This window comes from Amia ocellicauda, chromosome 17 (assembly GCF_036373705.1).
Source record: "Amia ocellicauda isolate fAmiCal2 chromosome 17, fAmiCal2.hap1, whole genome shotgun sequence".
Lineage (NCBI taxonomy): Eukaryota > Metazoa > Chordata > Actinopteri > Amiiformes > Amiidae > Amia > Amia ocellicauda.
In genome coordinates this window covers 10,332,760-10,355,141 of record NC_089866.1, presented here as the reverse complement: position 1 = coordinate 10,355,141, position 22,382 = coordinate 10,332,760, and the positions used below count along the sequence as shown (strand labels likewise).

The 22,382-nt window shown below is 40.9% G+C and overlaps 4 protein-coding genes across 5 annotated transcripts in view; 3 read left to right on the top strand and 1 right to left on the bottom strand.

Annotated features, from left to right (window-relative positions):
* Positions 1-4,032, bottom strand: part of lmtk2 (lemur tyrosine kinase 2) — a 58,145-nt gene extending 54,113 nt beyond the window's left edge. For both annotated transcript variants that reach the window (XM_066689859.1, XM_066689860.1), the window contains exon 1: positions 3,547-4,032. In XM_066689859.1, the coding sequence (XP_066545956.1) occupies positions 3,547-3,646 (100 nt within the window). In that variant the 5' untranslated portion in view covers positions 3,647-4,032. The remainder of the gene's footprint in view (positions 1-3,546) is intronic.
* Positions 4,033-4,056: 24 nt separating this feature from the next.
* Positions 4,057-8,814, top strand: LOC136712983 (parvalbumin, thymic-like). Its single transcript, XM_066689861.1, has 4 exons — positions 4,057-4,309; positions 7,581-7,713; positions 7,856-7,965; positions 8,585-8,814. Exons 1-4 carry the CDS (start codon positions 4,237-4,239, stop codon positions 8,608-8,610), a joined length of 342 nt encoding a protein of 113 aa, XP_066545958.1. The 5' UTR covers positions 4,057-4,236; the 3' UTR covers positions 8,611-8,814.
* Positions 8,815-9,002: 188 nt separating this feature from the next.
* On the top strand, positions 9,003-14,532 carry LOC136712984 (parvalbumin beta). Its single transcript, XM_066689862.1, has 6 exons — positions 9,003-9,281; positions 12,251-12,322; positions 12,809-12,941; positions 13,493-13,602; positions 13,860-13,900; positions 14,199-14,532. The coding sequence occupies exons 2-5, from the start codon at positions 12,262-12,264 to the stop codon at positions 13,883-13,885; spliced, it is 330 nt and encodes a 109-aa protein (XP_066545959.1). The 5' UTR covers positions 9,003-9,281; positions 12,251-12,261; the 3' UTR covers positions 13,886-13,900; positions 14,199-14,532.
* A 3,944-nt stretch (positions 14,533-18,476) lies between these two features.
* Positions 18,477-21,985, top strand: LOC136712870 (parvalbumin beta). The gene is made up of 5 exons (XM_066689680.1): positions 18,477-18,572; positions 19,427-19,496; positions 20,619-20,751; positions 21,217-21,326; positions 21,789-21,985. The coding sequence occupies exons 2-5, from the start codon at positions 19,436-19,438 to the stop codon at positions 21,809-21,811; spliced, it is 327 nt and encodes a 108-aa protein (XP_066545777.1). The 5' UTR covers positions 18,477-18,572; positions 19,427-19,435; the 3' UTR covers positions 21,812-21,985.
* Positions 21,986-22,382: the final 397 nt, after the last annotated feature.

Genomic DNA, 22,382 nt, shown 5'->3' with positions numbered 1-22,382 from the left:
CTGTAGCTCCACTCCACAAATGGTTACTGTGGAAGTTGCACCTGATTCACAGCCTAGGATTGCTGAGGCACGCAATCAACATATGGAGATCATTTCTGCCAGTGCTAGGTTTACAACAGACACATCTGGCACCTGGAAACAATAGGGGGAACCTCATGACCCACTGCAGGGTCCCCAGCTACATGTTGAAAACTAAAAGCATGGCATTCAGGGGCTTTTAGACTGCTCTGAGGCAGGACACGAATTGAGGCTTTTTACTAGGGTCAGGCCACTATGCATCACACTGAGCAAGTAACTGAACCTGCTGTGCCCTATCCTTCAGATGACACCAAAAACTGAGGCCCTACAGTCAGTGACTCTGGGGGGCAGTTTTGGTGGTATAGCTCATTGTGCTGGTTTCTGAAACTTTTTTTTTTTTTTTTTATGTACATGGTGCCCACAAAGCCCAGGACCAGTCCATAAGGCACTAAATAAGGCCTGATGCTCCAAACAACCAGGAATACCTGTCAAAGTTAGCATGAGGAAGGCTTTTTATCTTTGTAAAAGTCACTACTTCTTCACAATGCAGGAAACACGACATGGCTTATCCTACACTTAAAAATAAATAAATATAAAAGTTACCTTTGAGCAGTCCATTGTGCCAGTAAGACAGTAGAGTAGCCTACCTATTAATAACCTGACATTCTTCAAAACTAAGTCAGCAGTACTAATACCACACTAGAAGTTGTATGGTGCAATTTGTATAGAACAGTCTATTTGGGGTGTCATATATGCATCATCAGTGTTAATATTTATATAACTCCTACAACTCGGTTTGGCCGTGGCTGCGTGTTAGCCCTTTTCCTGGAGATTTGCTGCTTGTTGAAATCCTCATTAAGCACCCGAGAACAAAAGCAGAATCTGAGTTGGTTACACCAGGCCATAGGACTGCTGCAATTTAGGCCAAGGCTTAAACCAACACATAAACAGTGCCTTTTAGATCTCTGCACCCCTACCTGCACTCTCTCTAGGCTCCTGAGCCGCGAACCATGGCAGTTACCGAACACCCCACCGGGACACAACTGGCACAAGAGGCGTTTGTCCACCAGTCCTCGTTTAATTGGTTTCCTCCCTTTGTTCGGTTAATGCAGTTCAAGACCAGTGTAAAGTTACAGTTACACTTATGCTGGGCAACGGAACAAATAATCCTGCCCTAGTGAAAACTCTGCCTGGGGTACAGTACTAACCAACCACTTATAACAGTGTTCACTTAAGCAGATATAGCCCATAGACACAAGGCCCCAAAAGCATCTGGCAAAGCTCTTCATTTGAAACGCATAAACACTAAGCAGGAGAATCTGCTGCTGCTACTTCGGGTAAATAACAGTACATATGAATAGCCTCAGATATGCAGATTTTACTTGTATTTCATGGTGCACTTGTCCTACTTGTCATCAAACCTTATTATTACAACATCGGGCAACTCCTTCATCTTTGGCCATTTAGACAGGTTCATCCATCTTGTCCCTGCTTCAAATGGTTAATTAAAGGGATGTCTTAAAAAGGGAGCATGTGAGGATGATCTGATTTGGGGGGGGGTTGGTGAATCTGGCTTTTCCACTGTCGATCACCTGCCAGTTGGCTAGAGGGGAAGGAGGGGGGTTGTCAAAGCAATCAAGGAAAATGACAGGCGGAAACACAAAGGCTACAGTCACCCAGCAAAGAAAATGCGTGGGATGTGCAAAGCCACGGAGATGCACAAAGTCACAGGTGATCCCTCCCTTCCTGATTCTTTATAATCCTACCAAAGTCCAGGTGGTTCTCGAGAGGATACCTCCACATGCTGCTGAATGCGCTGTGTCAAATACAGAGTCAGCTATTAAGGCTCTGAAGGCTGTCATGCCAGCTGCAATCGATGCACACTGGAGCTACTCTGTTCTGCAGCTGAAGGGCTAACCCCCCCCCCGCCCCACACCATCCAGCTCTGTTTAACTGCTCTCAGGGCACCCAGCACCAGGAAGGGTTATCAGAGGACTGTGCCACCACTGAAAGCCTGACTTAAGTTGTACAGTACAGGTGTCCCCCTAGCTGACTGAGGGTCCAACCCCCCGAGCTGCCTATTAAATAATACTGGTCCCATCCTGTTGTTCCCCAGCTACATCTCTCATGGTTTCCACAGCCTGCCCTCTGTCTCATCCAGCTGATGCCATGACTTGGTATGTGTCAGTATCCTAACCATCATAGGAGGAAAGGTGGAGCATTCAGAAATAATATGTACACTAATTAAGCCTGTCAGAGGATTTTGACTGATTTTCGTTTTTCTTCTTCTTTCCGGGTGTTTTTGTCTGCTAGGGGCACCCTGGATTTCACAACTATTTAATGACATGCCGTCATGAAGAGTACAGGAATGCATGACCTTTGGGCTGGTTAATACAAGTCCACAAACCTGCGAAGTGGGGGAAAAATACAAACTTACATAAAACAGACACATGAAATGAATAGGCAGGGTGCTTTATATGCAGTGCACCACAGAGGGTGCGGAAGGGGCTGTTGACATGATAATGACAGTCCAATTACAAGAGTGATTAACCGTACAGCCACGTTGTACTTCCTTGTTTCACAATAAATAAATACATGCATTGAAGGACTGTACCTACACCGCCGGGGAAGGTATTGCGGCACGATGTCACCTCAAGGACATCTGCAAAATCAAAAATGTGTTTCTAAAATGTAAGATGCAAGAGCTCCTAGTGTCTAGACGCGCAGAATGCGGAAAAACAAGTCCAGGCTAACGTATAAAGGTGCATCCCCACCTACCTGAACCCCGCAAACAAACTGTCTTCATCCAGTTTATGTAAATGTGGAGCTAGGCGAGAGTACACACTAAAACGATAAATTAATTGACAAATCATGTGCATGCGATACCCCCTGTGCTACACACCCGTCTGCCTCAAGGCATCGATCCCAATCTCTTTAAAGCCTCCAATAATCATAATTAAAGGCCTCTGTCGGCGCATAGTTAATCCCACAACAGTGCTTCGTACCGGTAATTCGTCATCGTTTTCTCTAAAAGCCCTTTAAATCGTTCTAGTCAACAGTGATTTAAACTGAAATCGATATCCATTAGTTCGCCGATAAACACTAACACACACCATGCCAATATAAAGGACATACAATGGTACCACTGAGGGTTAAGGGGGGGGATGGAGTAAGTGATCGATACAGCCCGATTGTCAGCGATTTGCATGTCTGGAATAATCCATTTGCAGCATAACAGCACACACGCCGGAGCTATATGGGAACAGAGACTGGTATACTGGTATACTGGTAATGTTTCCCTGACATCAACTCGACAAGGCAGTGCGATCCCTTGCCTGCAGTGCCGTGTGTGTGTGTGTGTGTGTGTGTGTGTGTGTGTGTGTGTGTGTGTGTGTGTTCCAGATTCGAGTATCCAAGATGTCCATGCGGAATTCACCACTTCACAGGCAGAGCACGGAGCCATCGCCGGCGGTGTCAGGTGCCGCCGCTCTTCCCGGCTCCAGTGCGGGGGAAACCGGCGGCGCTTACCTGCATCTGAATCCGGAAGCGGTGCACCTTCCACGATCAACAATGCCAACTGTAGGATCCCAATCGCCAGCAGCAGGAAACATCCATGACGGCTCTCCATCCTTGAATTATTTAGTCCAGTTTGCCGTCTCCTCCGGACTACAAAAATATACTAATATGTACTACACGATAAACGCGGGGTTACAACATCAATCAGATGGTTAAAGGCGCTCGCATCGTTGGTGTTTATCACCCCGTCTCTTTTTTTTTTACGTTCCCTAATAATAATACTTGGCTGTCTGGCTACCGACACTCACTCACTGTCGTGTATCATCGTCCAGGCGAATACAGAAAGGCTCTCTACCTTTCCTGGACTAGCATGTTAACGAATATACGTATTATAGACATCACTGTACGCAGAACGAAAAAGCCGACGACCGACCGAGCATTTAATTTCCCAACAGTTCAACACAATCGAACACCACCATTCTCCGACAGCGCCATGTTGCTACTACGTCACTCCAGGAGGCGGGCCTAAACAAAAACTGGTGCTGCGGAGGCACAGTAGAGTGACACGAGCGACAGCCAGTTAGAAGCCAGTATCCCGTCAAACTACGGAATTCCAGCCAATCAGCGCCCGCCTGAATCTTTTTTTTTCCCTTGCACGCCTTAAGTGTAGGGGCTGGGTGACGTCACGCACTGAGTAATGCTATGTGCTTGCTGGTGCACCAGTCACTTGACAACCATGTGAGGTATTCCAGGGATATAAGTGAAACAAGGAAAGGTGAGCCGCTTACTGCGAGGGAGATATCCCTGGCTTAGAAACCTGGGCCGCAAAACACGGGTCTGTCTAAAATATATAGATCTTTACAAGGAAAGTCTGTCGTTTGTATGCCGACTCCCTTTGCTTATAGGTGGCTGTTGGACATGTCCCTTCAGCACCTTAGTGTTCAAGCAATGCATCCCGCTCTGTTTAGATGCAATATGCTGTTGCTATCGAAAGAGACATGTCGTGCGGGCAGTGCATCAAGAATGAGCCTCTCTCCCCTTTCATGTTGAGCAATAACCGGCACATTTTGGCATTATGACAGAGTATTGCGTTATGTTTAAAACTCTTACTATTGCTTCTCATCAACCACTGCCTTTTGTTGTCGTTCTTAAGGATTCCCATGGCCCTCCTGTAATTATTTCTGTGGTTTCCTGCTATTCCCGATAGATCCTTTTTTTTTTCCTGCGCTATTATTAGTAAACGACTCAAGGATTGTTATGAAGCATTTCATCAGTGGATCTTGGAAGCCGTGCCGAACCCTTGTTGGCGGTGACTACATCATGCCTCAGTTCATTATTGTCAAGCGCACACGTTGTTTTAATTAGTCATCTTCCAAAAAGCTCACACATGATGACGCATTTCTTCGCTCATCGCCCACTTTTGTTTTTTACATGAGAAATAGTTGAACGTCACAGTACAATAAGATGTGAAAAAAATATAATATACCACTTAATTGAAGCACAACACACAGCTTGTCACTTGTACTGCAAAAGTTGAATGCTCATGAAGCAGTGGCGACTTCCACAAAATGTTTTCAAGATAGTTTGAATGTAGATTTTGATCTCCGTTTTCACTTACAGCTGATTTCACAGACCTCACAATTAGCAATAGTGTTGGACTTTCCTACCAAAAATCACATTGGCTAGTCCAAGTGCAAATCTGGGTTTCTGAAACCAGCTGTCTTCCTGAAAGTCTTGCTGTGCTTGTTTAGGGTAATTACTTTAACAAAGTTATGTTATGAAATGGAAATTATATTAATAGTACTTGCCTTTACTTTAGTGTGCTAAGTGTATGTAATCAGTGTATTAGCTGTAATTTGACTATTTGATTAATTATGTTGTTTTTTCGGTTTTTTTTTAAGAGGGTGATGCAAAATGCCTAATGATATACAACTTTGTATTTCTCAGATTGGGGTTGTCAAAATCAAACTCCTTTTATTCTAATATGGCGGGTTATACTCTTTTCATAATTTCTAAAAAGTAAAATGTTATTTCACAGCTTAATAAAACACAGATCTAGACTGTTATAATTAATGCATTTATCAGTTGTAAATGTGTGTAATTGTTATTACTATATATGGCACACACCCATAAGTGTACCTTACCCTGATGAAAGCACTGCTGTGTTGCTACTAATTATTTTACACATTCAATAATGCATATCTGAGTGTATGACCTTCCTTCCTTTTTGTTTCCAAGAGACAGAGACAAAAACTGAGCCAATTTAGAAAAATAAAATAATAAACAGAGTGTGTGATGTCTGAAGTAGCTCAAGCATCATGGGAAATTAGAAATACAACTATGAGGGTAGGTAGGGACAGAGAGAAGTATCAGACTCATAAAAGGTAAACACAGTTAGCACCAAGGAACTTTCACCCTGTCAAAAGGAAAAAGTCAACACATTTTCTGCAGGGTGTGTTTGTCAAATAGGTGTCTGACCTTGTGATTTCTCTGCTCGGCAGTATAGAGGTAAAACCTGTTCCGGTCTGAGAATGCAAAAACGCATTGCTTAACAATATTCCACACGTCTCATATACCAACCCTGGAACACGCCGAAGGCCCAAATCCTGACAGATTAGTGCAATGTATCCCTTACGATGTGATATAAATGTGGGATGTTCCCAATTCTTTCTTTGTTTCCTGAACTACCTTGCACTCCTAAGGTGAATAATACAACAGTGTGAACTGACCATTGATACTTTCAACATGTATTACATCAATTGGTGTTGTCATTCACCACCATGCTTATATTTGAAGTGGCAGTTCCCTTGAGATGCTGAGCAATAATTGGCATTAGTCCCTCACTGGTTTGCAATAGATGTGTGATGTGTCATAAGCTTGTGTGCTTTATCATGACGGAATACAACAGAATAGATGTGATAAAACACCCTTCGCCAAGAGTCCTGAAATCCTGCGGCTGATTGAATATAAAAAAATGCTCTAATCTGGCATCTAAGATTTTAGGTGGGGATAATCTACAGCCAATAAAGCATATATGTAATATACAATTTTCTTTTTTTTTAGATTATACATATTGGGTATTTTGTCATTAATAACGTGATAAACGTATTTATTTATATCTAACACTACCCCTGTCTTAGACTATGAAGCCTTCAAAAGCATTGAAGAAAACCGTTAGATGTACTTTTCTAGAATATTTTTTAAATAATTTTAGACACTCGAGTATGAGAAAAGCAAGCGTCAGGTTCAAGTGGATGAAACGGTCACCTGCAGATGACACCTGCTGACTAGTTTACTAGACGGGATACAAGGACCGTTCATCGCTGCACGGCTCCAGCTGGACAAAACCTGTACGACTGAAATCTCTTATTTTAATAAAGAAAAACAACAGCTCCGGTGTCAACTTCGTAAAAATGGCCATGGCTGACCTGTTCTCTTTAGCGGATATCCACACTGCCATCAGCTTATGCCAAGGTAGGAGCTGAGCACATAATAATCATCATTACATTAATGAATGCGTTCCCCGTTTGAACACTACATTACGTGGGTTTTACATATTCAGGATTTCCGAGAAAGCAAAAACAAATACATTTTCTTACGTAGGAAATGTGAAATGCATTACTGTGCAGTAGTACAGTACACACATTACAACATTACGTTTATAATGCATTGCAATCTTAAGTGGTTTCTTTTACAGGTTCAAAAAAAAGTGTCCCGGTTCGTGATGTAATATATTTATACAGAGGCTGCAGTGATTGATTCAAACTGCTCAGGCTTAACAGGTGTTACTGAAGTGCAGAGCAAGGCAGGTAGAGCTATGGAGTCTGGAATCATACGCATTGCTAATATCCTGACATAATATCATTGTAGCAGCTGGTAGATGAAACATTTGCACAGTATGTTACCTTTTTCATGTTTTGGATGCTATTTTTTTAAAGATATTTTAGGAAACTAAAAGCTGTTCGGATTTCCACTTCAATCCCACTTAGAGGTTGTTCTAACTTTCTCATTTAAAATAAAATACATATACGTTTTAATTTCTTTAGCAGCCGACTCCTTCAACCACAAAGCTTTCTTCGCTGCTGTCGGTCTGTCCAGGAAGTCCCAGGACGAGGTTAAGAAGGTCTTTAAGATCCTAGACCAGAACAACAGCGGCTTCATCGAGGAAGAGGAGCTACAGTGAGTACCTGCTAGGGGGGAGCTGGAGCTGTATTCCAGGTGCTGTAAGGTGCATGCCTTCACAACAGTCAGGGTCCACATGTACACACGTTACCCCTGTACTGTCCATGCACTGACATCTGATATGTGTCTGCTTCTCCAGGCTGTTTCTACAGAACTTCTCCAGAGGCGCACGGGTGCTGACATCCGTCGAGACCAAAGCTTTCCTCTTGGCCGGCGACTCTGACGGAGACGGTAAAATCGGGCTAGAAGGTAACTGCCTGTTCCGACTGAATGCACTAATTCAGTGGTCCTCAACCCTGGTCCTGGTGGACCCCCTACCTTGCTGTTTTTTGTCCCACTCAAGGTCTCAATTACTTAATTTAACATTTAACTAATATTTTCCTAAATCAGAGCAGAGCCTTTTAATTATTTAAAAGGGGGGGGTTACTTAAGTATCAAATTGTACAAATAACTCATTATCTTATTGAGGAACCAATTTTTTATCAGTATCAGTCTAAAAGTCAAATGTAAGCAAATTATTACTCAAATTAAGGATTGAATTAAGTAATTGAGCTCGGTTGGAACAAAAACCAGCAGAGTAGGGTGTCCTCCTTCGGTTCTGTATGCTACATTTAAACATTTACATATATGACAAAAGAATGTACTCTTGTATGGATCATTTTCCTGAAAACGCATGATTTATGAATAGTGGATTTCTGATATAACAACAACAATGATACTAATAAGCATCACATTGTAATTATTATTAATAATAATAAATCTTAATTGTATGTTCAATTAAATGTGATGTTTAATAATACATATTTTAAGTTAAAATGTTTGAATGAACTTTGTAACACATGCACTGACTTGCTGTTTTGATTCACAGAGTTCTTTGTCCTGGTGAAGACATAACTCAGCACGACCTCGGTGAACTGCCTGCCCACTTCGCAGTTCATCGACACATGATGACTTGTTATATAGGCCTATATGACGACATATTTATTTTTATCGGAGTCATCTTAACCGCTTTAAGTTTAGTTCCATATCAGTTTTAATGTCCTTTAATGCATGTGATATAATAACGTAATGTTATGTATTAAAGACAAATAAAACAAATATCCCTGTTGCATTTCTTGGTGTAGTGGATAAATACAACTATTCCATTTTCAGTATTTGTCTTAACTGTTTCTGTGTTAACAATCTGTAATAATGGTCCTTTTTACATTGTTCAATGTTAAAAAAAAAAAAAAAAAAAAAAAAAACACCACACATTTTGCACATATTATATAACTGTCCAGCTGACATAACTATAGATGTAGATATAGGCTAGCAAATCATTAATGGCGGAAGCTGCAGAAACTGTAACATTTCTGTGAGAGATTAGCATCAGTTTATTACCTTGCGTCTTTTGACCCACCTATCCATACCCTTCAGCTAATTAACAGCAGGCGTTACAAGGGGGTCTCTAGAGGATTTAAGGTGAAGACTTCACTTTGGTACTTGGCAGTTAGGTTGGCAACTTGCAGGTGAGTCGGGCCCCGTATCGCCAGGTTCAGGACACATCAGCGAACAGCCAGCGACAGGTAAGCAACATCGCCTGAAAAACGGATAGGGTTCGTATATTAATAGCTCTGGAAGTAGCAGTTATAGTAGCAGTGGTAACTGTAATAGCATTAATACTAGCATATTTGATTGTGATGTTTGTTCTTTCCATAACACATACATCGGGACGAGGTTGTAAAATGGGTGGCTTAAATCGAGAAGCTTAAAATAATGAGTGGAGAAGCATAAAAAAATTGGGCATGTTTTAACTGTTCGTATTTTCTAAGGTCTCCAATGGGAATAGTAAGGGCTATACTTTGCGAATTGGTATACGCGAACGAAAACAGAAAAACGCATTTGTATATATATTCTACAACCACTTGTACATTACCAGCGCTCTTTTGCATATTGTAACCGTTTTTGCTGCATAATACATATAAAGAGGCTTCAGTTCTGTAGGTGCAGGCTGATACTCCAAATCTAATAAACCAATGGCAAGCTGACATTTAGTCACAAGACTTTTTTTTTTCTCTTTGGTTTAAGTGGTGTGAGTAATTGGACTCTGGATGATCTGAGGCACAATAAAAGTGAAAATTGCTTTATGGGCTTTCATGTTGTTACTTTTTGTACAAATAATGAAAAAATGAATTATACTTATTTATTGTTACAGAAAATTATATTGGTTTGGACAATGTTACTTCCAGGACACATACCAATAACTGAGTTCCCAAAATATGTTGGGGAGAAGATTTTTTTTTTTTTTTGCAATATAGACCTGTTTACAAATAAATAATTCAAATATAACATTGTTTTCCACCATGTTTTCACAACGTGTGCAATTGAGGGTTAAATACATCTGTTAGCAACAGTGTACACACAACAATGCTGTAGGGGAGTCAGAGAGAGTCCACAGAGAGAGGCTCAGGTCTCTGGAGGACCACGTAAGGGAACTATAACGACAGGTGTGATTTTTTTTTTTCAGAACTGGTGAGAAAAAATAATGACCCAAAAAAGAGAACTTGTTTAAGGTGTGGATTCATATTATGTTTCAGATACCACACTGACTTTGGATGGCCATGTTTATGATGTTATCTGTTAACTGACTCCTATGTATGAGAAGCCGACAATATGTCAATTAATGAGTATTTATCAGAAAGCATAAAAACAAAGTTTAACAAGATTAATCAGAAAGTATTGTTTAGTACAGTATTACTAGTGTACTGATAAAATATTTATGTCTATAAAAACATGTATGGCTTGGACAGCATGTTATAAGAAAGTAGTTTATAAGAGTGACTTTTACTGTGCAAACATTTTAGGCAGGTGTGAAAAAATGCTGTAAAGTAAGAGTGCTTTCAAAAACAGACACGTTAATAGAATATATTTATCAATTAACTAAATGCAAAGTGAGTGAACAGAATAAAAATCTAAATCAAATCCATATTTGGTGTGACCACCCTTTGCCTTCAAAACAACATCAATTCTTCTAGGTACACTTGCACAAAGTGAGGGATTTTGTAGGCACATAGTCAGGTGTATGATTAAACAATTATACCAAACAGGTGCTAATGATCATCAATTCAATATGTAGGTTGAAACACAATCATTCACTGAAACAGAAACAGCTGTGTAGGAGGAAGAAAACTGGGTGAGGAACAGCCAAACTCAGATAACAAGGTGAGGCTGCTGAAAACAGTTTACTGTCAAAAGTCATACACCATGGCAAGACTGAGCACAGCAACAAGACACAAGGTAGTTATACTGCATCAGCAAGGTCTCTCCCAGGCAGAAATTTCAAGACAGACAGAGGTTTCCAGATGTGCTGTCCAAGCTCTTTTGAAACAGCACAAAGAAACGGTCAACGTTGAGGACCGTAGACGCAGTGGTCGGCCAAGGAAACTTACTGCAGCAGATGAAAGACACATCATGATTACTTCCCTTCACATTCGGAAGATTTCCAGCAGTGCCATCAGCTCAGAATTGGCAGAAAACAGTGGGACCCTGGTATACCCATCTACTGTCCGGAGAAGTCTGGTCAGAAGTGGCCTTCATGGAAGACTTGCGGCCAAAAAGCCATACCTCTGACATGGCAACAAGGCCAAGTGAATCAACTATTCATGAAAACACAGGAACTGGGCTGCAGAAAAATGGTGGCAGGTGCTCTGTACTGATGAGTCCAAATTTGAAATATCTGGCTGTAGCAGAAGGCAGTTTGTTTGCCGAAGGGCTGGAGAGCGGTACATGAATGAGTGTCTGCAGGCAACAGTGAATCATGGTGGAGGTTCCTTGCAAGTCTGGGGCTGCATTTCTGCAAATGGAGTTGGGGATTTGGTCAGAATTAATGGTCTCATCAATGCTGAGAAGTACAGACAGATATTTATCCATCATGCAATACCATCAGGGAGGCTTCGGACTGCCCCAAATTTATTCTGCAGCATCTTCTATCTTCAGTATAAAGAACAAGGAGTCCTGGAAGTGATGGTATGGCCCCCACAGAGCCCTGATCTCAACATCATCGAGTCTGTCTGGGATTACATGAAGAGAGAGAAGCAACTGAGGCTGCCTAAATCCACAGAAGAACTGTGGTTAGTTCTCCAAGATGTTTGGGCCAACCTACCTGCCGAGTTCCTTCTAAAACTGTGTGCAGGTGTACCTAGAAGAATTGATGCTGTTTTGAAGACAAAGGGTGGTCACACCAAATATTGATTAGATGTAGATTTTTCTTCTGTTCACTCACTTTGCATTTAGGTTATTGATAAATATAATCTATTAACTTGTCTATTTTTTAAAGCATTCTTACTTTACACCATTTGTTCACACCTGCCTAAAACTTTTGCACAGTGCTGTAAATCATACATCAGCAGAGTTTTAGTCAAATTGCCCCTTCCCTCCCAAATCCACTGAGAAACGGACATCTTCCCCCGAGCTGTCCTGTCACAGTAACAATGCCCACTGCAATGGTGTTCTACCTCTGTCCCTCCATTGATTTTTGTCTTCATCCACTCTGTAGTCAAGAAGACCATGGCTTTAGCCGGCCAGCTGAGAGAAGAGGACATCACCACTGCTCTTCAGAGCTGCCAAGGTAAGCAAGATGGGAGCGAGGGAGCTCCCCGCCACAGCCTCACACACGCCCCAGGAGGAGGTGAGCGAGGCAGCCTAGCAACAAGAAGGTTTGGGAGTTGATTCCACTATGGGATAGCATGTCTCTATTGTGTGAAATAGTTCACATACATCTCAATAACACTCAGATGCCCCATATTAATAATAGGTAGGACACCTTAAATAAGAATAATAAGAATAATAAGTAGTAGTAATAACAGTACTATTACACATAGCAGCCTATTGCCATATTATGCATAATGAGCGATATGAGCTTAATAGTTTCATTTTAAGTCATTTTTACATCTACTACATGTGGTGTGGTCTTAACATGTTTCAGAAATCTGAAAGATGTTTGAATGTACACTGTGGGGAACATTTCAGCATGAAGGCCAGACAGTTGTGCAAGGCTTACATGGTTCTGCCAAAATGTGCTCCCTTACGCCTCTTCCCTCCCCCTCCCCCACAGCTGCTGGCTCCTTCAATCACAAGACATTCTTCGCCCAGGTCGGACTCGCCAACAAATCTGCCGCCTACGCAGAGAAAGTGTTCCAAATCCTGGACCAGGACCGGACCGGATTCATTGAGGAGGATGAGCTGAAGTAAGAGCGGAGGGAGGGAGGGAGGGCTGTGGAGGCAGATGAGATGGAAAGAGAGAGGAGGCATAGAACATGGGTGGGGGAGGGAGAAAGAGGAGGATAGGGAATGAAAGAGAGGAGGTGATGAATGGGACAGAGAAGGAGATGGGTACCATCAAAGGCCAAGAAATGACAGAGCATGGTCTCCAGGAATAAGTCAGAACAGGGAACCATCTTGCTCCACATTTCAAATGGCCCACTCTCATTACAGAGCTACTTGGGAAGAGTTTCAACAACAGTCCTTGTGAAGAAGCTTCCCAACCCTAAACATACCTGCTCTTAATTTCCTCTCCTGTCCTCAGTTATCTTTTCGTTGCTCAATGTGGTTTTCGTTTGTCATCTTGAATTCTAGTCCTTGCTGTTGGCTTGCTGTGAACACTTTACAGGATTCTGAATACATTAATCCTGCCCTCCCCCCCACTATGCGACTCACTCCTCAAATCCTCAGATAATTATTTAATTATATAGAATTAAAAATGTTTTGCTTTCACATCCATGGGGTTTTTCTTTGTCAGAACATTTCTGCAGAACTTCTCTGCCGGCGCCAGAGTTCTGACTGATGCCGAGACCAAGGCCTTCCTCGCCGCTGCTGACTCTGATGGCGACGGCAAGATTGGAGCTGATGGTAAAAAGAAAGAAGCCCATTAACACACTTAACATTTGTAAACCGAATCTCGATTTGGCTGCAGAGCTTGGCTTATCGAACTGAACGCTCTGTCATTCATACAACTTTATATATGTGAATAGCTTTGTTATTATGAAAACTTATAACTTATAAACTTCTTGCGAGAGGAAAATATTTCCTCTCACAATGCTTTGCTGCTGCTGTCTGTCAAATATGTATTCTCTAACAATAACCTCATTGCCTTTCTCCTTTGACAGAGTTTGCTGCACTCTTTAAGGCATGAATACCACCTGATCAGGTAGGATAAACCTTGGCAAGACTACTGAGTGACAGGCTTTCAGTGTATTGCACAGCAGCCAGTTTATTTTGGCAGCAATATTATATGTCTAGATGCGAACTCTGAATGTTTTAGGTAACTTTCAGACTCTTGGCTTTGCAGATTAAGCAATACTGAATATATATCAGAATAAGGCTTGCTACACTGAGAAACAAGCAAAATGATCACATGGAAGCAACATACATTATTAGTACAGATATAAAGCAATGATTTTCTTTTATAATTACATTCTTTCTTTTCTTTTCTTTTCTTTTCTCAGGGTTCCAGTCCCCCATTAAATGAATCTGGACCACAGGCACTGAACCACTTGTGATAGTCTGGCTTAATTGTGGTGTATTTTTAATTTTCATTTACTGTGTATAATGTGCACAAACTGTGTGCATTTGCTACCTTAGATTTGTTCTTGTAATACCGTGATCTCTAAATAGTGTGGAAATAAATGCATGCATGAATGAATTTGAAATATATCAAAATGAAAAAATCAATCAAGTGTGATGTTAAAGCAGAGAGGAAAAAAAGTTTGCATGTGCAGCTCAAAGAAAAAGATAGTATGTAATACTTATAATAAAATTGGAACAAGGGGTTCATGTGAATTCTTGTGTGATGTCTCAGAACTATGTACCTGAAGGATCCCCAAGCTGTCTTTCAATTTATATTGTTGTCCGGCTTATAGTTATTATAATTAATTAGCACATTTACAAACTGCAATATAATTTTCAAATGAACTCTAAAAACAAATAGTGCACAAAACCTGAATAGTGCATTAAGTGTAATGTCTTCACAATTGAATATCAATATGATGCCCCATGGTCTCCTGCACTGATATTATATTAGGAAAGAAAGCAAGAAAACCACTAATGCGTAGGCTATAATCCAAAATTAGCAAAGGAAAACGGAAATTATTTAATTTGTTACCCATGCTTGAATGGTATTCAGTGATTCAAACGTTTATTTTCTTCAGTACAGAAGGATAGTGTTCTCTAAATGGTACACGACTACAATAGAGACTATTCAACCGAACCGCAAACAGCTGATCTACATCCGTGCAGATCCACGACTATTTGACTCCCAGCTATATATCAAGCTCTGGGAGTGAGAGCGATTATTAGTTCTATCACGCCACAAATTCAATATAAAACGTCGCTTACAAACCCCAGACCTAATAATTTACATATTATAATAAGAAAACAATTACTTCTATATAATTTAATTCAGTTTTCATGGAACAAAATATAAAATTCACATTTTTTTGACAGTAAAAAGCAAAATTTACTGCAGCAGCCCCACCTAGTGCTGAATCATCCAAAACGCCCCGAGTTCTACTTACTCAGCAAGATGACGAGGCACTAATAATGCATTATAAATAACTGAAGATTGGGGCACCCGCAGTTACTTATTATAATAATATATATTTTGATTTTTAAAACAAAAATGAATACATGCACAACTATATTGCATAAGTAAAGCTTTACACAAGTCTACAATGTCATTATCTATACCAACTAATAGCAAATCTTGGCGATCTTGCCTTGTCAGCGTTCAGCACCCACAGCCATGAACAGCTCCCCACTAAACAGCATAGGCATTAGACGGCAGGATATCGATTACAAGTTTACAGCATTTATATGAAAACGATAAATAAAACTAAACGTGAAGAGAAAATCACGAAGGACACATAACACCTACGGTTATTTCTTAAGCCATGCTTTCTCCACCCATGCCATTCAAATTAAGTGAAACACACAGGCACAGATCAAAACGATATACTGTTTTTTATCAAAAAGCACAATATACATTTCAAATTTTCCACGTCAACTTCATTTAATAAATGTCAGTTGTGTCTGAAAAGTGGACCTGTCAAAGGATATAGCTTGTGTTATGCCTGGAGTAAAGATTTACTGAGATTCAGCATTCCTCCCACCCCGTCACTTCCCAGCGATAAGAGAAATACTGCTGTAACCCTCACTCTCATTTGTAAGTCAATTAATTATCCGTTATCTTGATTAAATTGTTTCAAAACCGGTGCAGAATTATCAACATGTAATACTAGATCTACGCTATGAATCATGCTGCCAATTTAACAAATACTATTCATTCGTCCACTATGTCCAAGTGCGTGCTATCATCATCTCTAAGCGCTAGAAACCGAATACCTGATATATATTTATAGTTTAACATATGCTTTACATACAGTAGATACCAGTGGCAACAGCTCCATCTACTGGCTGGACATCATATAATTGTGGAAGCTGGGATACTGGCAATGTATTCTTGAGTCACAGATAACTTATCCCTTGTATTTTAGCCCACATTAATGCGTGTCAATAGTTAGTAGTTCTATACCTCATGCCAAAAGGCCTCTTTTGATAAAGCTCACATTTAAGTGTTTATTCTCAAACAATAATCATTTTTTGATTTTGATTAAAAGCATTTTGTCTTCATTCTTAAAATTGGGGGTGAGTTAACTGTGGCATTGTAGGAAACCTGTTGAGAATGTCTTCTGCATTAGTCATCATCATAAAATCCTGGCAAATCCTTACATTTATCCAGTTAAGACTTCTTAAGTGAGCACAAAGCTCACATAGAGGTAACAGAAGGGTTAAGTCATGGAGGCCCATGTTTGGATGCCCCTCTACACTAAGGAGTCATCCTGCAGAGTCATTCAAGAGAGTACAAGCTGCCCTGAGGACAGAAGGGCAGACTGGGTACAGGGCACTGAATCTCTACACACCCAGCACCTCAAACAGGGACTCGCAGCACTAGTGCACAGGTGCTTGCCTTGCTGCAGGCTGTATAGGTATTCTGTAAATCACTCACTGTTGCAGGCTGTAAAAATATCGACACAACAGGTCAAGATTAGATAAGTAGTTCAAATAAGTACAGGAAAACTAGGAGGTCACACAGATATTTAGCCCATGTTTGATGAAACTTAAATATATCATATGGGAAGAGAACTGATGCAAGAAACCTCATTGGATCCATCTATCCCTGACATTACAAATAAATACAAAAAACATGCATAAATGCATACTAACACACTAACACACACACACACACACACACACACATACACATACATACACACACGCGTGCACAGAAACCTCAGATTTTGCTTTGCATCTGTTCCTGAGTGCAATGCAGCTTTATTACTCTCCTCATGAATTTTTAAAAACAGCCTGTATCAGACGACAGCACTGAAAACAGCCCTCCCTTGTATGTAACAATGGATCAATATAAAAAGCTTTCCCCTTCACTGCTTCATTTGCATTGGGTTTTTGCTCCTTTATACAGCAGTGGCAGAAACAGATGTTTTACTTAACAGTAAAGCTGTGTCTTCTATTTGAACAATTTTCCATGTTAAGGCTTTAATTTTTCAATGAAGGGAGTGTATTACATTATAATTACATATATATGTTACTACTTTATCACAAAATCACTAGAATTGTTATTAACACAATACAAACTTCCTGGGTTGAACAGTGCGTGGCTGTATGCAATCTTATTTTGGGAGCCCTCTCTCTTTAGAAAGCCAGCTGCCGAGGCCTAGACAGGCGTGTTCTGCTTGATTCAAAAACTGCATATCATTCCACGAGACTAAGTAGCTTATTCACACATCGAGGTACCAAATGCTATGAATATTGAAAGTAAGGCACCTGTGTCTGCTAACAACACTTATAAGCATTTGTTTGGAGCCATCAAGTGTCTGAACGATGCAAATAAGCATGGCCTTTATACGAGGACAAATAGAAGCCTGTGAGGGTTTGTCTCATCAATAAATACTAACTTTTACATGGTAGGTTAAACCAATAAATATGTACACATCCAAAGAGAATGAAATAAAGAAAATATTATTCTAGAGATATTGTTCTGACTCGCACAATGTGAGCTTCAAACCAGAGCCTGCATGTTGATGCAAAACTGACAGACATCTTACCTGGACAGTTCACTTACAGGGGGGTTACTGTGGAAGAGCAATCAAGCAATAATCTATAATGAGATAATCAGATACAGCTAGAGTTACACCTCTCTGGAGGTGGGGTGGGGGTGCTTTTCGGGGGATTTAAATAGCATCACGTGCTTTAAAGAAACAAAAAGCTACAGATTGATTAAGACCTATTTATTTCCTCTAGTTAAGACTGGAAAATGAACATTGAGGCTACAGATGTATCTGTACAGGGCCATGCTTCAGTTCTATAGCATAACTAATGAGCCAAATGCATAGACTCTAAAAATAAAGCTATTGATCAGGAATATTGGATTTCACAGTGTAGTCACTGTATATGGGGAAGACTGTTACCTCTTTTTTTGGAGTGGATGAGATGCTTTTTTTTTTTTTTTTTTTTTGACGGTTCATCAGAATCGGAGACAAACATTCGTAATTGTGAACTGGATCTCCCCAGCACCCTCTAACATTACTGGTTGAGGGGGGGGTCTCCAGCATTGCCATGTGTTGTATGGGGCCAACACATTCCTGCCAAAAGCTATCTGTCCACTTGGCATGTTTTGAAACCTTACACATCCGTCCACACTGTTTCTCTCACCGGCAGGGAGGTGTATAAAAGAGGAAGCCTGCCAAGGGGACGCAAGCAAGAACTTCACATTCGTTTTGCTTTGGAGCACCACTGACCAGCAGGTGAGTGGGTCCTTGCCAAGTTACTTGCAGTACGAGATCCAGAGGAATGTCAGAGGACAGCTAAGGGCCTCTGGCAAGCAGATGCTACCCTTCAGGGAGGAACGGAGCGCTATTGCGACCAACCGAGGCCCCATGTAGCAGTTACAATGCTCTGCTGCTCTGTGATGACTACATGAAGGATTATAAGGATCTTGGAGACTTACACAAACCAGTGTAATCCATATAACCAATTTCCCATGGTTTGTGAGGACGTAGGTGGAACCAGGGACACCACTGTGATCTAACAAAGCTGGCAGGTCTTGGGATTCGTCAAAGGAGAAGTTCCAATATGTTTCATCTCCAGGGCAAAATTCACAGCACTTTTCTTTCCTTGGTATCACAGCTGCTCACTGAAGAGTTTGAATTTGATTTCGCAAAAGGAAAAGAGAATCAAGATCAGAAAGGGGCCTGCTGGTTGCATGTGTCACGAACCTACAGCACCACTGGCGAGACATGATGTAGTTGGCTAAAATAACCTATGAGCCAAAATACAACATAGAAGAGTAGAAAGGCTCTCTAAAAACAAAGTTGTAAAAATAAAGTAGAGTACCATAGAAAGTATGTCAGGTCTGAATGAATTAAAAAGCAGGACACATTTAAGTTGTGAAAACTTCTGTCAACAATTATACAATTACATCCTTAATACTCCTGATATTGTGGCAGAACCCAGCTATAGTCCTGTTGGTCCAAGTGCTGTTTTGAAACATTCCCTTGAGAGATCACAGTGTTGGTCTATGAGGATCAATGCTGAGCTATAGCATGCACCACATGATTTAATGGCCTTTAACATCTCTCTCGCTCTCCTTTCCTCACAGATTAACACAATGGCATTTGCAGGACTCCTGAAGGATGAGGACATCGCCGCTGCCCTCAAGGGCTGTGATGGTAAGTCACCCTCTATAGATCCTTACCTAGTTTTCACAGTGGAAATCGATGCTTTTATTTGGGCTACAGGTATAGAACTCCATAGAACAGACACAGCCACATACACAACCACAAAGTCTATTTGAATACAGGATGGTGTTACAAACCAGCACTTCATATCATTAGGAAATAATGAGTCAATCTCCTGAAACCTGTGAACAACAGGTAATAGAGAATGTAAGAGATTAAAGACATCCCTGAGAGACTTTACATGATCTGAGCTTACTTCCAATGGAAATAGGCAGGGAATCAAAAATCTGGATTTTTAAATCTTATATCTGCCTTATATTGGAGTGGAGACTTTTTTTTCCAAGGCCTCCTGTGAGATTCAAGGACACAGGCTCCATTCTCAGGACATCTCAGGACAAAGACGCACTGACGGTGCTGTACTTGAGAGGGGGATCAGGTAGCACTAGATGGTACAAACGTTAGCAATATTGTTTGTTGGAAGACAGCCAGAGAAACTGCACATCAGGGGATAGAAGAGACTGTTTTTCAAAAGTGAAGCCCGCGAAATATGTATTACACCTTTTGAAAACAGCAGATTTGTCTTTACAGAACTGTGAAAATCATTTTTTTAATTATTTATAACAAAAAGGAAAATAAATAAATAAAGCATGAAAACAAATGAAAAAATGGGTTTAGCGGGAAAATAAAATATTAGTACATTTCATTTGCTCAGATTATTTTTCAATTCAATTCAATTCAGACAATCTCTGTTCTGTTCCCGCTGTGTTTTAGCTTTTCTCATTTTTAGTTATGCCGAATTCCATAGGAAGCTATGTTGTATTTTGCTATTACAAGGACCCTTAGGTTTGGCAAATTAAGCCTCCTGAGGTCGTACAAGCTGTCTGAATATGATCTGTTGATCAGGTTTCCTCCTAGCAAAGACAACTCTCTCTGAGGGCTCAGATGATCTGGGGGGAATGCTGTGGCCAAGTTGATTATGCGTTCGCACAGAGTGAAGACAGTTGCAAAGCACTTACATACTTGTGCAAAAATGTGCTTCTCTCTCTCTCTCTCTCTCTCTCTCTCTGTCTCTCTCTCACTCTGCCCCCTCCCCTCTCACCCTTCTTCCCACAGCTGCTGGCTCCTTCAATCACAAGACATTTTTTGCCCAGGTCGGCCTCTCCAAGAAGCCTGCATCTGATGCAGAGAAAGTCTTCAAAATCCTGGACCAGGACCAGAGCGGATTCATTGAGGAGGAAGAACTGAAGTAAGAAAGCAAGAGATAGGGGCGATAGGCAGGGGAGGGGGGGATAGGATTTGAGACACAGGGAAAGAGGGAAAATATGAAAGGGAAGAGGGATCTGAAAGTTAATTCAGATGCTGTGGTAATAAACACCGGGAATTAAAAGGTCTGTTAGTTTTTCAAATTATTTAAGAGTTGCTTAAAAGCTTGCCTATGGATATTGTCAAACAAAATGTCAGGTCTACAATAAGCCAATCACTGTATCTGACTCAAACAGAGTGAGGACATATAGGTTGTACATTAAAGGTGCATTAGCACAAGTACTAAATATTGATCCCTTAAATAGCTGCATTTGCAGGACTCTGAAGCGGAAATGTGCTGTTCTCTGTGTTGATGATAAAGCGATTTACTGCAGTATTTCTAACAGTCAGGCAATGAACAGCTTATTCATTCATTTCAAGAATTAATGCATCCCCCCTCCTTCCCCAGACTGTTTCTGCAGAACTTCTCTGCCGGCGCCAGAGTTCTGACCGATGACGAGACCAAGACCTTCCTCGCCGCTGGTGACTCCGACGGTGACGGCAAGATCGGAGTTGAAGGTACAAGGCAGCATTCATATCAGATGGGGCTTGGGAGCGAATGTGGGACACCCTGCAATTCAGTCAGAAGTGTGTGAGGGCTGGAGCCGACACTCCCAAGCTTCTCTTGTGTAATCCTAGTCCTGGACAGGCACAGGACAGCAGGCTGCACACATACCCTGATATCACTGACTTATGAGCAGAATAAAGTTGTAATTCTGACCAGTAAAATAAACAAGTGATTCGGCAAAATACTTCAGGGGTCAGGTGGATCAGAAACAGAAGACTAGGTTTGGCCATCATCATCATATAATTATAGTAGATATTATCACACACGGAGTCAGGGGCAGCTCCAGTTGGCTTCATGTCTAGGCACAGTGATTTTCAATGGTGAGAGAACTTACTTGCTTATGTGCATTACAAAACCAAAGTGGAAAAGCTGTGGAGAACAAACTACTAACTGTTTTTTCCTATGCTTTCCAGAGTTCCAGTCCCTGACACAGTGAACAACCCCACCACCTGCTTTACAGACCCTATGATGCAAGCGTCCAATATATTTATCATTGTTTTGTACAGTACATGGCAGCTGTAAATGTTGCGCCCTCATTGTTGTTTTTTCTTTTGATCTTGTTTACAATGGAAATTCATAAAGAAAAAATAAATACTATGTAAAACAAAAATCCACTTGAACACTTTTTATTTGATGCTATATTAGCCATACGAGACTAAGAAGTATCAAAATGCCCCAGAAATCACTCGGACATAACTCCATAACAGGAAATGGAAGAGCTATAACACATTTCAGTCAATTTGGGTGATTCCAGCAAAGTCTGTAACTGACCTCGGCTCCAAGAACAAGACATAAAAAGTCTTAAAAAAATAAAAAACCATACAACAGATTTAACAAGTAAAGGCATCAGATGAAACAATAGTGTCTCTTGTTGATCCACTGTTGGGTTTACTAAAACAGTTATGCCACTTTATTCCACTGTGGTCACCTCCTGTATCCCAAGAGTCAATGAGCCACGTGTTTGCATGCAACAGTCAAAGACACACAGAGAAAAGCTCTAAGTTGGA

Bases quoted from the DNA above. Each gene is read 5' to 3' on its own strand.
- LOC136712983 (XM_066689861.1), top strand. From the start codon at position 4,237: ATGTGCTTGCTGGTGCACCAGTCACTTGACAACCATGTGAGGTATTCC. The intron at 4,310-7,580 runs GTGAGCCGCTTA...TAATTTCTTTAG, and splicing joins TATAAGTGAAACAAGGAAAG to CAGCCGACTCCTTCAACCAC. The intron at 7,966-8,584 runs GTAACTGCCTGT...TTTGATTCACAG, and splicing joins CGGTAAAATCGGGCTAGAAG to AGTTCTTTGTCCTGGTGAAG.
- LOC136712984 (XM_066689862.1), top strand. From the start codon at position 12,262: ATGGCTTTAGCCGGCCAGCTGAGAGAAGAGGACATCACCACTGCTCTT. The intron at 12,323-12,808 runs GTAAGCAAGATG...CCTCCCCCACAG, and splicing joins TGCTCTTCAGAGCTGCCAAG to CTGCTGGCTCCTTCAATCAC. The intron at 12,942-13,492 runs GTAAGAGCGGAG...TTTCTTTGTCAG, and splicing joins ATTGAGGAGGATGAGCTGAA to AACATTTCTGCAGAACTTCT.
- LOC136712870 (XM_066689680.1), top strand. From the start codon at position 19,436: ATGGCATTTGCAGGACTCCTGAAGGATGAGGACATCGCCGCTGCCCTC. The intron at 19,497-20,618 runs GTAAGTCACCCT...TTCTTCCCACAG, and splicing joins TGCCCTCAAGGGCTGTGATG to CTGCTGGCTCCTTCAATCAC. The intron at 20,752-21,216 runs GTAAGAAAGCAA...CTCCTTCCCCAG, and splicing joins ATTGAGGAGGAAGAACTGAA to ACTGTTTCTGCAGAACTTCT.